The sequence below is a fragment of the Vulpes vulpes genome, chromosome 6 (genome assembly GCF_048418805.1).
Source record: "Vulpes vulpes isolate BD-2025 chromosome 6, VulVul3, whole genome shotgun sequence".
NCBI lineage: Eukaryota > Metazoa > Chordata > Mammalia > Carnivora > Canidae > Vulpes > Vulpes vulpes.
Genome location: NC_132785.1, coordinates 123,340,005 through 123,355,737, shown reverse-complemented (window position 1 = coordinate 123,355,737; position 15,733 = coordinate 123,340,005). Strand labels below are relative to the sequence as shown.

Sequence of the window (15,733 nt, the reverse complement as noted above, 5' to 3'; positions counted from 1 at the left end):
TTCCTTAAAAACTTCCATGATTTCTGGTATTGGAATTCAAAATTCTTTTTTTCTATAAGTTTGTTCTTAACTCAGAAGCCATCTGATAAAATAGAAAGAATGCAGACTTGATTTCACAGCTACTAGTTATATATATACTATATATATAGTTATATATACCTGGTTTCACTTCTGTCACTAGTTATAGTATTATCCAGAAGTTGTACCTCTAGGGACTTATATTAGACTTTACTAAATCTCTTTACACTGGATGGCAAACCAGGAATTTAAAAACTATAGCACATCTATTAATACTAAAGAGTAGTTTCCAAGCACAATACTCAAAGGAAAAGTCCTTTCCCGATGCTAGGCTGTAGGGTAACACAACTCACTTAGGATAAACATTTAGGTACTTAGAATAGTACATTTTTGTGAAATTAGTGCATGACTGTAGGTTGCTTATTTCAGCTATATATTTACTTCAAAAGTTTAAGTATCTAACTTAATAGGTATACTTGAAATGTCAAGAACCACTCTGGTACGGTAATGATAGCGCTAATTAATATAAGTTCCTAGGAAAAAAAAAAAACAAAAAAAAAAACAAAAAAAATATATAAGTTCCTAGGATTTGTTAACTGTAGTTTAGTGGCTATATATACAAAGTATGATCAATCTCTGGATACATTATGCTAATAACCATTTCAAGTCACTGAGGAAAATAACACTCAAATGGGTTTGGTTATCCATTTTAAAATCTAGATTCTAGATGCCATAATATTAAAGAACTAGAAATATTTCAAAATATTTAAAAATTAACACAATTTTTAGAACCATATTTAAGCAAGACACACAAAACTCAAAAGCCATACACAAGATTTACCTACATAAAAAGATTTTAGCTTTTATACAACAAAAATATAAGCAAAGTTAAAACAAACGATAAGAAAAAATACATGCAATCTATCCCAAAAGACAAATAGTCTCAATGCATAGAGTTCTTAAATCAACTAAAAAAAGTTTCACTGCACATCAGGCAAGGAAACGACGACAACTATTTTTCTGTCAGATTACAGAAAGTAATCAATTAAAAATGAAAGATATAAACATACAATATTGGTAATAGTGTAAAAAAATGAGCACTCTTGGGATCCCTGGGTGGCGCAGCAGTTTGGCGCCTGCCTTTGGCCCAGGGCGCGATCCTGGAGACCTGGGATCGAATCCCACATCGGGCTCCCGGTGCATGGAGCCTGCTTCTCCCTCTGCCTGTGTCTCTGACTCTCTCTCTCTCTCTCTGTGACTATCATAAATAAATAAATAGAAAAAAAATTAAAAAAAAAAGAAAATGAGCACTCTTATCCAGCACAATGGAAATGAACATAAAAGCAATCTGACAATATTCATTAAAATTAAAAATGCATGTATCAATTTTAAAAGTTTATGTAGAGCAACTTCACCTCTAGTAATCTATCTTACAGGGCAGCCTGGGTGGCTCAGCAGTTTAGTCCGCTTTCAGTCCAGGGCATGATCCTGGAGACCCAGGATCGAGTCCCATGTTCAGGCTCCCTGCATGGAGCGTGCTTCTCCCTCTGCCTGTGTCTCTGCCCCTCTCTCTCTCTGTGTCTCTCATGAATAAATAAATAAAATCTTTTAAAAAATCTATCTTACAGAAATACTAGGACACAAGACTCAAACCAAAGGACCTGAAGTTGGGGAAACATGTTCTTTTTAATTCACAATACAGTTCCAATATATGAACTGTAACACAAAAATCCAAATTTCCAGGGATCCCTGGGTGGCATAGCGGTTTAGCGCCTGCCTTTGGCCCAGGGCACGATCTTGGAGACCTGGGATCGAATCCCACGTCGGGCTCCCGGTACATGGAGCCTGCTTCTCCCTCTGCCTATGTCTCTGCCTCTCTCTCTCTCTCTGTCTCTCTCTGTGACTATCATAAATTTAAAAAAAAATAAATAAATAAATAAAAAATTTTCCAGCCTCTGTGGGATAGGGGTACAATAGATGATAAGACAGGCCAAATACAGGCCCCAAATCCAACAATAAACTTGAAATAAGTAGTGCCCATTATCTCAGAATTATCCTCTTTGAGGGGGTGGAGTAAATACCTCTGTGACTCCAGAAGTTGTGGAATTTGACCGTTCTCATAGGAATAACACAAAAAGATGCCCAAGGTTGTTCACTGGAGCACTGTATACAATATACTAACTGGAAACCACCTAAATATCCACTAATATAATAGAGGACTGGTTAATTACAGTACATTCTAACAACATAATACCATGCCATATAAAAAGAATGAGGTGATTATTATATGTGAGTAGCATGGAAAGATGCCTACAAACATTATCAGCTGAAAAAAAGCCATGGAATATAATTATGATAATAGTATTCATTGAAACCTCAACATATTCCAGACAACATGTCAAGTACTTTACAATATTCCCAATTGTTCCTAACAACTCTACTATTAACTCTCTCCATGTTAAAGATGAAGAAAGTAGAGAAACAACGGCTTGCCTAAATTCATTGGGCCAGATTAAGAACCGAGGCATCTAATCTCTATGCTGAAGTGTCTATAACATCTTTCCTGATACATAATTTTATATATTTGAAAAAAAATTTTGGCTATAGATACATGAAAGCACACCAAAAAGAACTAAGATATTTTCACTTCGCACTTTATAAAGGTTTATTTCATGATGTCATACAAAAGGTCAAAATCATCTAATTCTACCATTCACCATTAAACTAAGTGGTAGCAAGGGGGCAAAAATAACACCCTAAAATTAGTCCCTGGCAGCAAGGGACACAAAATAAATGTTCAATTTAAAATAATTAGCGTTTTGATTATTAAATTTTTAAAAATCAGTTTATGCTACTCAAAACACATCATTGTAAAGAGAAATAAACAAGACTTTAAAAATGGATTTCTCGGACACCTGGGTGGCTCAGCAGTTGAGCGGCTGCGGCTCAGGTCATGATCCCAGGGTTCTGGAATACAGTACGCATCCGGCTCCCTACAGGGAGCCTGCTTCTCCCTCTGCCTGTGTCTCTGCCTCTCTCTCTCTCTCATAAAAAAAATAAAATCTTTTAGAAAAACTGGATTTTTTTTAATTTTTTTATTTATTTATGATAGAGAGAGAGAGAGGGAGGCAAAGACATAGGCAGAGGGAGAAGCAGGCTCCACGCACTGGGAGCCCGACGTGGGATTCGATCCATGGTCTCCAGGATAGCGCCCTGGGCCAAAAGCAGGCGCCACCCAGGGATCCCAGAAAAACTGGACTGATGAAGTTTGATAATCCTGATGCCTTAGCAGTTTCCTGGAGCAATAAATAAAGCATAGTTTGCTGTGCATTTACTATTTCTAATTGTAGTATTGCATGGAGAAATCCATTCTTTTCTTGAAGCACCTTTTTCTCATTTAACTTCATTTTGCCAGAAAGTATAGCATTTATTAGGCTGAAATATACTGAACTCCTAAATATGTATGAAAGACAACACTAAACTCAGGAATAAAAAGACAATCTCTGCTCTCAGTGACCATCTTAGATTTGGTCTAGGATACAGATCCTTAAAACAAGTTAGTGTAAAGTAAAAGCTTAAAATAAATACTACAGAAACAAAGAATCAAGGCTATCCCAAAGAATACCCTTAAGGAGGTGTGCACTCCAAATGGCTTTGATGGGGGTCGGAGGGAGAGCATCATCCAGACAGATGATTATTAACACAGGCAAGGAAAGAATAACAAATCACCAATGGCGTTTTCCCAAATAGTTAATGTTTAATGACTGTGCATCCCAACTATTGATGAATCCCTGCCTCCTCATATTGGACATGTGGAATATGTTGTCCCCTAGGGTATCAACAAAGTCAACTGCCTTAAAATTAATAGCTACCAGCCAACAGAAAACACTTATCATTTCTTCCCAGTTTTAGTCAAGTTAAAATTGAAGCATCACTTGCTGGACAGTCTTCATTGGAAGCAATCAGACAAATCAAAAAACTATTTAATGTAACAATTCACCGCAATATAATTTGCTGTAAAGAGACTTTAACCCTAAACATAAATGTGCCCATTGGGATTAAGCAGGAAAGAAAGGACACTGGATAGAAGAGGAATAAGAGATCTTTTTCTAAAGTACCTAAATGTGCAGTCAATAATAATTCTTAACTCAAATAATACAATCTCTTTTACAAGAAGTTTAACATAGAACTTTTTAATTTTACTAGTAGCTTAGTCAAGCCAATAACCAAGACAATGTATTTGATCACCAAGAAATTATACAAAGAATCACTAATTCACCCTCCATGTATTCTGTATAAGTGGTACCAAACATATTTACGACCTCACTATATTCTTAAAAAATGTATTCCAGGGGCAGCCCCAGTGGCGCAGCGGTTTAGCGCCGCCTGCAGCCCGGGGTGTGATCCTGGAGACCCAGGATCAAGTCCCACGTCGGGCTCCCTGCATGGAGCCTGCTTCTCCCTCTGCCTGTGTCTCTGCCTCTCTGTCTCTGAATAAATAAACAAATAAATCTTAAAAAAAAAAAAAAAAACGTATTCAGCCAATATTTAATAGGCAGAGGGCCCAGTAATAATTTATGCTCGATGGGACTAAAGTCTAATGAATCTCAGGGCGAAACTTTGGAAATGCAAGGCTGATTATGCAGAGAAAGACTACTTATTTCTCAGTTATAATAATGGCTAAGTTATTCTTCCTTCCTAAGGCCATTTCCAACTGCCCCTTTGCCCACTCTCCCCAAGGGGCTGGGAGAAGTAAAACAACAACCAGCCAGACTACAGTACTTAAGCATCAGTTTGCCAAGTACAACTTGAAAATGAAGAAAATCTAAATAAAACAGAGAACCTGAAAAATTATAAAAATATATTAGAAAAGTATTAATAGTCAAAAATATGTTGTTATAGTATCAAAACACTAACTCCACGAAATGCAAGATGTTTTTGATGACCAAAATGATAGGAACCCTATTCTGAAACAACCCAAAAACTATAAAAGCCATCATAAAATTCAAGAAGCTAGTTTCTGGACAAAACACAGAAGGAATACAAATTTGAAAGACAATTCTGTGACAGAAGAGATAGAAAATAAGATATCTAACAAAATCCCTACTTTTTTTCCTTCCCAAATCCTTAAATTTCCACAAATGTGAATCTCTAAATCCTAATTCTGCAGACCTACAACCCAAAGATTAAAAAATAACACAATCCACAGAACGCGGTGGTCACAAAATGGGAGTATGTAGAGTAGTAAACCTGTACATGGCTTTAAATAAATAAAACTAAAAATACATTCTAAGATCTTAGGTTCAGTAGTGTTTTATACTTTACATACCCTTCATGTATATAATACATGTCACCAGTAAAAAAACAAAACAAAACAAAAATCTTGAGATTCAAATATTTTACACACAAGAAATGTGATCTTGAAAATTAATTCTACCTAAGACTTTTAAACGGATTCCAACTGAGCTGATCAAACACAGTTCCCAAAAAAGTCCACAGGAGATCGTATAGTACTGGAATGAGAACGGAACATAGAACCCACAGTGGAATTAAGTAAACCCCTATCTACAACTAAAAGCACCCTTAAAGACGCTGGACATGTGACTACTTCAAGCCTCCATTTAACCAACTTTAAAGGGAACTAATACCTCCTCCAATGCTGTTTTGTGAATCATAAACTGAGAATATGCAATTATTTAAAAGCTGCTGAATAATCAGAGCAATGAACATACAGAAAAAAGATGCCTCCCTCCCCACCAAAATATGAAAAAATAGGGATCCAAATGGCTTCATTCTGGCCAGAATGCTTTCACCTGGGAGGGATGAGGGTAGGGGATGGGGGTGACTAGGGAATAGGAATAGGAACTGAATAGGCTCATAAATGTATTCAATCCCAATACCTTATCTTTTAACTTCTCCATCAAAACACATGAACTGACAACAGATTTAAGGTAAAACACTACATTCCAAAACCACAGCCAACATTTATTTGGCACCAAGTAATTCATTACGCAATCTCTAAATCCTAAAATCTGAAACCCAAAATCACTGTTACCGTCCCTAAAGGTTATCCAGTTCTGCATCTACAACAACAAAAAAATTTAAACCACATGTGTGTCCATCCCTCCCAACTGTCCAAAAACCACCCAGAAATGCTACAATGACACCACCACTGGAAATAGCAGCTTGGGGCAGCACTCAGCTGTTCCTATATGGCAGCAATTCTCAAGTTCTCAAACATTTTGGTCACAGACTCCTTTTACAACTCTTAAGACTTACTGAGGGCCCCAAGGATCTTTTGCTTATATGGATTATGTCTGCCAACATTTACTGCACTGGAATTATAAAGGGGACCAATTTTTAAGTGTTTATGTAGTTAAGTACCAAGAAATCTGTTACATGTTAACATAATTTTTAAAAACTTTTCTCCGAAACAAAAAATTTAGTGACACTAATCTCACTGTCTTACATATTATTGCTAATCTCCTTAATTATGGCTTAATCAAAGACAGCTGTATTCCTGTCTGCTTCTGCATTCAATCCTTTTGACAAGTCGTTTTGGTAGACACATATGAAGAAAACCTGGTGTCACACTATTTCAATAGCCTTTTCAAATAGTTGTGGATATTCTTTTGATACTACCCCAAAACTCCATAAGTAGTAACTGATTAAAGGTTAATTACAGTATCAAAGCTGAAATCACATCAATAAATCCCTTAAGTGCACTAAAATCCACTGATGTAGGGGTACTTTGCAGGTAGAGCCTGTAACTCTTAATCACAGGGCTGTGGGTTCGAGCCCCATGTTGGGTGTACAAATTACTCAAAAATAAAATTCTAAAAAAAAATCCATAGGTCTACACTGCACTTTAAATGTGCCTTTTCTTGTCTGAGGAAAGCATCCTCGTCCCACGGACCGACGGGAAAGTGGCTTCTCCAGCCCAGCCGTCCGTGCTGCAGACTGTCTGCCCCTACTGCCTACGTCCTCCGGTCCTGCCTGTTTCTCCTGCCTAAAGGACATCTGGACACTTCGAATTTTTCCATAAAACTGATCTTTTAGAACTGTTAGAATCTTTTAGAACTGTTAGGAAACAAGGAAACAAGGCTTTCCCCTTAGACTTTTACCCCTTAGACTTTTCCCTGATTCCAATTACCTTAAGTTTGCCCAAATTTGTGGGTGGCTTCATCCCCTCAACTAAACATTTAGTCCTTTGTTTGGTTTACATCACAGAAGCACTGAAATCAAGTCCAATAAAATAAGAACCAGCCGTGAAAAAAATAAATGTGCCTTTTACCAATGTATGATTTTATTACATCAAAATTAGGATTATTTTCCAAATGTTGACATATTAGAAAATACGTATTTTTAAAAACATGTATCATTAATATCCCTATCAACCTAACCAGAAACATTTTTTTTTAAAACTGACCAGGAAGCTGTCAGTCTCACAGTGACAGAGACAAGCTTTCCAAAATTCTAGTATTTATCTTAAAGTTCAAATTTATCATTTGGCCACCAATGTTGTCAGCTGTTTTCCTTAAAGAGACAGGCTCACTTCACTTTCAAGTAAATGTTAAATGGTCCAAGTGTCAAGACCCACAGCTCATTTTTTTTTCCCCAGATAAAAGAGCTCCAAGAGAGAAACACTACATTAGCTCACAAATCAATCAGGTGCTTTTCTCAAAACAACCATTCTACTTTTTAGCATACAGCTTTATGTGTACTTCCCATTTTAACATGGCTTATTTAAGACAGAGTCAGAATTTACTAAAATTATCATGTCTTACTATTTCAACGAGAACTTTTTAAAATATGTGTGATGAAGAAATACAATGACTATTAGTCCAATATGGTGCCTCTGCCTCAATTTTCCCTAAGAACAGCATTATCCATTACTATTTTCACATCATTGATGAAAATGTCAATAAAAAAAGAGGTAACATTTGAGCACTATTATGAACATAGTTTGAATTTCATGTACTCCCTAAAAGGACCTCAAACACCTCCACAGATCACACTGAGAATCACTGGTACCCATTACCACCCACCAAAAGGTCTCAGTTGTACCTGTTACGACTTCATGAAACTAATTTTTTCTGACAGCCCCAAGTATTTGGGAGTAAAGCTATTGTCTCCTCTGTTCCCCAAGTCTTGCTAAATATTTCTTCCAATAACTTCAACAACATTCTATGAATGTGGTAGGGATGATAGGTCACTGACAATGATTACTCTCCTCCAAATCTTTTTATTACACTTGTGATAGCCAGAACTGAACTGATTCGAATAATGGCTCTACCCAGTACAAGGTAGGGCGGAAATCAGAACACAGTTCCCAGAAAGGTGTTATACTCTATCAATGCAGTGATTCTCAACAAGGAGAATCTTGCCAGGGTACATCTGCCAACATGTGGAGACATTTTTTTGGTTATCACTACTGGAGAGATAGGGGCCGGGGCTCCTGCTGTTAAATTTACCTTACAACATACAAAACAGCCCCCTTCAAAGAATTATCTGACTGTGAATGTCAACAGTACCCACAAGAAAAACCCTCTATTAATGGATCCTAAAGACTACCAAAATTTTTGGAAGCTTCATCACTATGGCTCTCAAATCATACCAGTCTTTCAAAATTATATATGCTATTACGTATGACTTTTACACAAAACATGAACACTTGTTCACAATGTTGTAACGACCTAAACTTCAATAATCTATTTTTATTTAACCATCCTGACAGCTCAACTATGGTCTATGCCACAGTCCCTCCCACCTAGATTTAACAGGACAAGCAAACTAAAATGCAAGTGAAAATCAAAACAATGGTAAGCCTAGAAAACACAATTCAAAACTTCAAAGAAACAAAATGAAAGACAATGTGACACCAGAACATGAAAAACAAAGAAAGCCAATTAATGAGGAAAAAGGCCTATTTAACTAGGCAGCCTGACATTTTTGAAGTTTATCTAAGAATATTAGGGTTAAAAATGAGAGAGATAGCTAATGAAAAAAGTGGGCATATTGTTCACATTTCAAGAAAACACACTGGAAAGCCAATTATCCATGTGTGAATCTGCTGTCTGAACTCTTCCATTTTATACATTTGAACTTCCAAAAAAATTTATGCTCTGAGGTCTTTAAGGAAAATGTACACCTCCCTTCCTCAAAGAAAGCTGGGAAACAGTAGGCATAAAAGTATTTTTAGGGATCCCTGGGTGGCGCAGCAGTTTAGCGCCTGCCTTTGGTCTGGGGCGCAATCCTGGAGACCCGGGATCAAATCCCACATCGGGCTCCCGGTGCATGGAGCCTGCTTCTCCCTCTGCCTATGTCTCTGCCTCTCTCTCTGTGTGTGTGTGGCTATCATAAATAAATAAAAATTAGAAAAAAAAAAAAGTATTTTTATTTTGTAGAGAAAAAGATACAATCACATTATTTCTAATTAAAACCTCTTAAGGTGGGATCCCTGGGTGGTGCAGTGGTTTAGCGCCTGCCTTTGGCCCAGGGCGTGATCCTGGAGACCTGGGATCGAATCCCACGTCGGGCTCCCGGTGCATGGAGCCTGCTTCTCCCTCTGCCTATGTCTCTGCCTCTCTCTCTCTCTGTGTGACTATCATAAATAAATAAAAATTTAAAAAAAAAAAACCTCTTAAGGTGAACATTTCCTATCACTGATCAATTTGTAATACTGAGATGATCATCACAAAGTTGTTTTTCAAGCAGTGCAATAAAATGTGAGCTAACACAAAGAAGTCACATGGCATCACTAAAAACATTTACTTGCTCTGAACTGAAAAATGCCATAAAAATCAGTACTCCTAGTGTCTGTCTCCACCAGTCATAAAAGCATGAATGAATCAATTAACAGGGATTGCAGATTCTAAGATTTTAGGTCTGCATAATTAAAACAAATTCTCATTTACAGAAATATGTTGATAGGTCTCTCGAAAATGACAGGAGTGGTTGAGGAGCATGAAATCCCTTTTTTTTAAATACTGTGTAAAGAGAAACAGGTATCAAAAAGCTTGTATCAAAGTTAGAGTCTCACCTGTAAAGACACAGACACACACACACACACACACACACACAGGTACGCAGTCATACAAGTAAAACTGTAAAACTATAATCAATGATATTTGCGAAAAACAAATGGTCTCTACTCAAAAAACAGGTAAGCCGACTGACTTATTTCACTCAGCAGAATACCCTCCAATCGGAGAAGGCAAACATTATATGGTCTCATTCATTTGGGGAATATAATAAATAGTGAAAAGGAATAAAGGGGAAAGGAGAAAAAATGAGTGGGATATATCAGAAAGGGAGACAGAACATGAGAGACACCTAACTCTGGAACGAACTAGGGGTGGTGGAAGGGGAGGAGGGCGGGGAGTGGGGGTGACTGGGTGACGGGCACTGAGGGGGGGGCACTTGACCGGATGAGCAGTGGGTGTTATGCTATATGTTAGCAAATGGAACTCCGATAAAAAAAAATAAAACAGGTAAACCTGAGGTGCTGCTATGTTAGGTATCTAGACGTCACAAAACCTTTACTTTGCATTTAGGTAAAACTTCGAGTGTCAATTACATAGTTTTGAGACTAATTTGGGACTACAAAGAAGAAAATTCGGCCCCTCGTCTCAAAAGGAAGGAGCACTCTCACACTCGCATCTTCAGAAATGGAAGAAATGCAGTCTCACTACTGAGGCCTCTACACGGCTGGATATACGCAGGGAGGAAAAAAAAAAAGAAAAGAGAAGACAAGGTGTATAATCTACTTTCGATCCCTTACAATGACTTCTCAGATTACATCTCCCTCTTTGAAACACAGAAAAACTTTTCTAAAACGCTGCAAGGGAAAAAGAAAAAATAAAGTATAAAACGCAGACCTCGTGAGAGCAGAAGGCAAAAAAGGACGGACCAGCTTTTAAGCCTACAAACCAGAGAAATTAAAAGTACCCGTGGAGATGGGAGGGAGGAGGAGGCAAAAGGCGTTCGATCGATCCTCCCAGCGCAGAACAGGGAGCACACACCCGACACTACGCGCGGTGGAGGGACAGCCCGGCAGGTGCCCCTCTGCGGGCCAGGGGAAGCCTGGGGGGGGGGGGGACCGGACTGGGGGGGAGGAGGACGGTGGGGAGGATGGGGAGGACGTAGAGGACCCGGGGAGGATGTGGGGGGAAAGGGCGGGGGGGGGGGGGGGATGGAGAGGACGGGGAGGGGGGGCTAGGATGGGGAGGACCAGGTGGGGGGAAGATGTAGAGGACCGGGGGGCGAGGATGAGGAGGACCAGGTGGGGGGAAGATGTAGAGGACCGGGGGGCGAGGATGGGGAGGACCAGGTGGGGGGAAGATGTAGAGGACGGGGGGGGGGGGGGGGGGGGAGATGTAGAGGACCGGGGGGCGAGGATGGGGAGGACCAGGTGGGGGGAAGATGTAGAGGACGGGGGGGGGGGGGGGAGATGGAGAGGACCGGGGGGCGAGGATGGGGAGGACCAGGTGGGGGGGAGATGGAGAGGACGTGGGGGGGGGGGGAGGACCGCGGGGAGGAGGCGGCGGTGCAAACAGCGAGGCTCCTGGCTCTAAGCCGGGGTGTTAGCTGCAGCCCGCGCGGCCCCGGGCGCGGAGGTGCGTGGCCTCGGGAGCACGCCCGGGGCTTCCCGGGAACGAGAGGAAGCGAGGACCGCGGCGGAGGCCGACCGGGCAGACAAGCCGCGACGAGCCCGGGAGACGCCGGGAGCGAGCCCGGACCCCGCGCGCGGACCCCGCGGCCGGCTGGGCCTGCCGTCCCCGCCGCCGCCGGGCATTGTTTTTTCCTCCTTCCCTTTCTTTTTGTTTCTTGCTTCCGTCCCCGGACGGGGCGGGGAAGAGGCGCCCGGGGCTCAGGTTGCCCCGGCCCTTCCGGAAGGGGAAGGCCCCCGGCCCGACGGCCGCGCCGCCAGGAAGCGGCGGGGGAAGCGCGGCGGCGAGCGGGCCAGGAAGCAGGAAGAGCCCGGTTCCCGCCGGCGTCCCCGCGGGGCCGCGGCCCGGCCCTCGCGCCACCCCCTCCCGTCCCGACCCCTCCCTCCCCTCCCCCTCCCCTCCCCCTCCCCGACGCCCCCGAGGCCCCGCGGCGTGCCAGAGAAGACAGAATACACATCACTTACAACGGCATCGTCTCCTGCGCCGGCACCGCCCAGTCACTTCCCCCCCGCAACCGCCGCCGCTGCCGCCCTGGGCATGATCCACTGAGGCGGGAGGGAGGGGGGGGGCCTGCCTCGGCCCTGGGTCCAACCCCACTCCCGCACCGCTCCCGCCGCTTTAAGCGCTTCTCCTCCTTCCCCTTCGTCCTAACATGGCGCCCGAGCGCTACCACAGCAACGTTCTAGAACCGCTGACGCCGCCACGCACGCCGTGCGCGCGCCTGCGCAGAGGCCGCCCGGCGCCGCGCAGCTTCACGGGAATCGTAGTTCGAGAGGCGGCCGGCAGCGCGGCCGTTTCCGCCCCAGAGCCGTCGCGCTTCCGCGGCGGGTGGCGGGTGGCGGGCGTCGGCTGTCGGGTGCGAGCGGCGCGGTAGGCTCCGGGCGGCCGGCCGGCCATCGAGCGGGGACGCCCCAGTCGCCGATGGGCGCGACGTGGCACCTCACAATGCGCCCCCGTCCCCGCCGCCCGACGCCGCGGCGGCCGCGCTTCCCGTCGAACGGCGTCCGCGGCGGCGCTCGGAGGGGTCGGCCGACGGGCGAGGTGACCGGAAGCCCTGCCCCCGGGGTCGCGGCGACTGCGGTCCCCCGGGCGGCTTTCGGGCGAGGCGACGGGCGGGCTGCGCCGTGACGGCCGCGGGGCGGGACGCGAGCTGGCCTCCCGGGCAGCCGGGGCGCCGCAGCCTTCCGGTAAGTGGGGCCAGACACCGCGCGCACCGCGGGGCTGTCGCGAGGCTTGGGCTCCCGGGGGGCGGGGGGAGGGGGCCGAGGGGCGGGGGGGCGGGGCGCCCGGCGAGTACCCCGCACCCGGGGCGAAACCCGGAGGAAGGGTGTCTGAGGCCGGCCCGGACCCTCCCCCCTCCCTCCTCCTCCCCCCTCCTCCCCCCCTCCTCCCCCCTCCTCCTCCTCCTCCACTCCTCCCCTTCTCCCCCCTCCCCCTCCCTCTCCTTCCTCCTCCCATCCCTCCCCCTCCTCCTCCTTCCTCCCCTCCTCCATCCCTCTTCCCCCCTCTTCCTCCCCTCACCCTCCTCCCCCTCCTCCTCCCATCCCTCCCCCTCCTCTCTCTCCCCCTTCCTCCCTCCCCCTCCTCCCCCTCCCCCTCCATTCCTCTCCTCCCCATCCTTTCTCTTCCCCCTCCTCCTCCCATCCCTCCCCCTCCTCCTCCTCCTCCTCCCCCTCCCCCTCCCCCTCTTCTCCTGCTCCTCCCTCCCCCATCTCCATCCCTCCCCTCACCCTCCCCCCTCCTCCCCCCTCCTCCCCCCCTCCTCCCCCCTCCTCCCCCCTCCTCCTCCTCCACTCCTCCCCTCCTCCCTCCTCCCCCTCCCTCTCCTTCCTCCTCCCATCCCTCCCCCTCCTCCTCCTTCCTCCCCTCCTCCATCCCTCTCCTCCCCATCCTTTCTCTTCCCCCCTCCTCCTCCCCTCACCCTCCTTCCCCTCCCCCTCCTCCTCCCATCCCTCCCCCTCCTCCTCCCATCCCTCCCCCTCCTCTCTCTCCCCCTTCCTCCCTCCCCCTCCTTCCCCTCCCCCTCCCCCTCCCCCTCCATCCCTCTCCTCCCCATCCTTTCTCTTCCCCCCTCCTCCTCCTCTTCCTCCCCCTCCCCCTCTTCTCCTGCTCCTCCCTCCCCCATCTCCATCCCTCCCCTCCCCATCCTTCCCCTCACCCTCCCTCCTCCTCCCTCCTCCCTCTCCCTCCCCCTCCTTTCCCTCACCCTCCTCCCCTCCCTCCCCCCCTCTCCTCCCCATCCTTTCTCTTCCCCCCTCCTCCCCCCCACCCTCCTCTTTTCCCCTCCCCTCACCCTCCTCCTTCCATCCCTCCTCCCCCTCCTCCTCCCCCTCCGTCCCCAGTCTCCATCCCTCCCCTCCCCATCCTTCCTCTTCCCCCTCCCTCACCCTCCTCCTTCCTCATCCATCCCCCCTCCCCCCCACTCCACGAACTAGAACACGTTCTAGAGTGTCAGGCAGAAGGTTCATGACGGGGTGGGATGGAGAAAGCTCTAAATTGTGCAAGTAAGTAGATTCGGACTTGTCCGAGCTCAGGAAATGCTACCGCGTGTTCACGGAACACCTAGGAGGACCAGCGGTCCGGGACTAAAGGCCCAGGGGAAGGCCGCCCGGGACCCAAACCTGCGTCTGTCCTAATACCGTAGCCCTTTGTCACAAGCGACTTTTGGACGCTTGAGAAGAGGCTGGCGCACTTTACGATGTAGTGCTAGGTGCCAAAATAACAGATTTCAGAGACCTCGGTAGGAACAAAATGATGAGATCCCTAATACGCATTCTCTATTCGTTGCACGCTGAAATCGTATTTTTCAGATATATAAAGGAAGTCCTCAAAGATAACGTCTTCTTCATCTGTTTCCTTTTAAAATGTAGCCCCTAGAAAATTTTGAATTATGTGCGTGGCCCTCATTCCTCAAACAGCGCTGATGGGGAGCTGGACTGGTCCTAGACGCTCCACTCTTCTGTGGTTCCCTCACCCTCTTGTCATCTAGATGGTGTGGGTTGCGGGCCCAGGAGCAGACCTGTCCTTAAAAGTCTGAAAATCTGAGCTCCAAGAGGAATCAATAAAATAAAATTAAGGCTGCGGTCTTAAAATTTGCCCATGCACAGAGGCACTGATGATGTATGTCACAAATTTAAGAATAGGAACTTGTGGGCACCCCCAGTAGCTCAGCAGTTTAGCACCAGCTTCAGGTTGAGCGTGATCCCAGAGTCCAGGGATGGAGTCACAGGTCACGCTCCCCACAGGGAGCCTGCTTCTCCCTCTGCCTGTCTCTGTCTCTGTGTGTATCATGAATAAATAAATAAAATCTTTAAAAAAAAAAAATAGGAACTTCTTGGGGTGCCTGGGTGGCTCTCAGTCCATTTCTCGTCTGTCTTCCACTCATGTCCTGGGATGGAGCCCGGGGTCAGGCTCCCTGCTCAGCAGGGAGTCGGCTGCTCCCTCTCAGTCAGCCTCCTCCCCGCCCCCCCTTCATCGTGCATGTGCTCTCTATTTCAAATAAATAAATGAAGTCTTATTTAAGAGGTGTGGGGGCTTCTGTACACCTGTAACTACAACGTAATCCAACCCAAACTTCACGAGTAACAGGCCAGGTGGTCACATATCCCCAGAGTTTAGAATCCACTTAAGTATATAGCTTGAGCCGAGGAAGGTGGAGCAGGAGATAAAGCCAGTGACCCCGAGAGCTGGTTACAGGACCCTTTTTGTTAGCTTTGCCTTGCTCGTCCTCAGAGCCTGGCCCCGTCCCTCCAGCTGCTGCCCCAGCCCTGCAGCCCTCGCCTCCTTACCACAGTGCCTGTGTTCTACTGGCTGTGAGGATGGAAGAAGACATTTTTCTACCAGTATCTTAAGTGTCATTCAGATTTCATTCTCTATGGAGCAGTGTCATAAGTAGTGGGGAGAATTCCTAAGTTGGCTTTCATAGGTCCACAGTGCATTCAGATTTAAGAAATGCACAGAAATGTTTCTGAGAACAGAACATCTTCATATATTGGAACTAGCAAGATTGTGTTTCAGTGTCACTTAGGAGGTGCTAATTAGAG

At 45.7% G+C, this 15,733-nt stretch overlaps 1 protein-coding gene across 8 annotated transcripts in view; it reads right to left on the bottom strand.

The window, feature by feature from the left end:
* The window catches only part of PAPOLA (poly(A) polymerase alpha), a 58,690-nt gene extending 45,807 nt beyond the window's left edge, over positions 1–12,883 (bottom strand). For 6 of the 8 annotated variants that reach the window (XM_026012547.2, XM_026012549.2, XM_026012550.2 and 3 more), the window contains exon 1: positions 12,155–12,883. In XM_026012547.2, the coding sequence (XP_025868332.1) occupies positions 12,155–12,162 (8 nt within the window). In that variant the 5' untranslated portion in view covers positions 12,163–12,883. The remainder of the gene's footprint in view (positions 1–12,154) is intronic. The other 2 variants (XM_072762261.1, XM_072762260.1) reach the window with 2 other exon arrangements.
* Between the last annotated feature and the right edge of the window lie 2,850 nt (positions 12,884–15,733).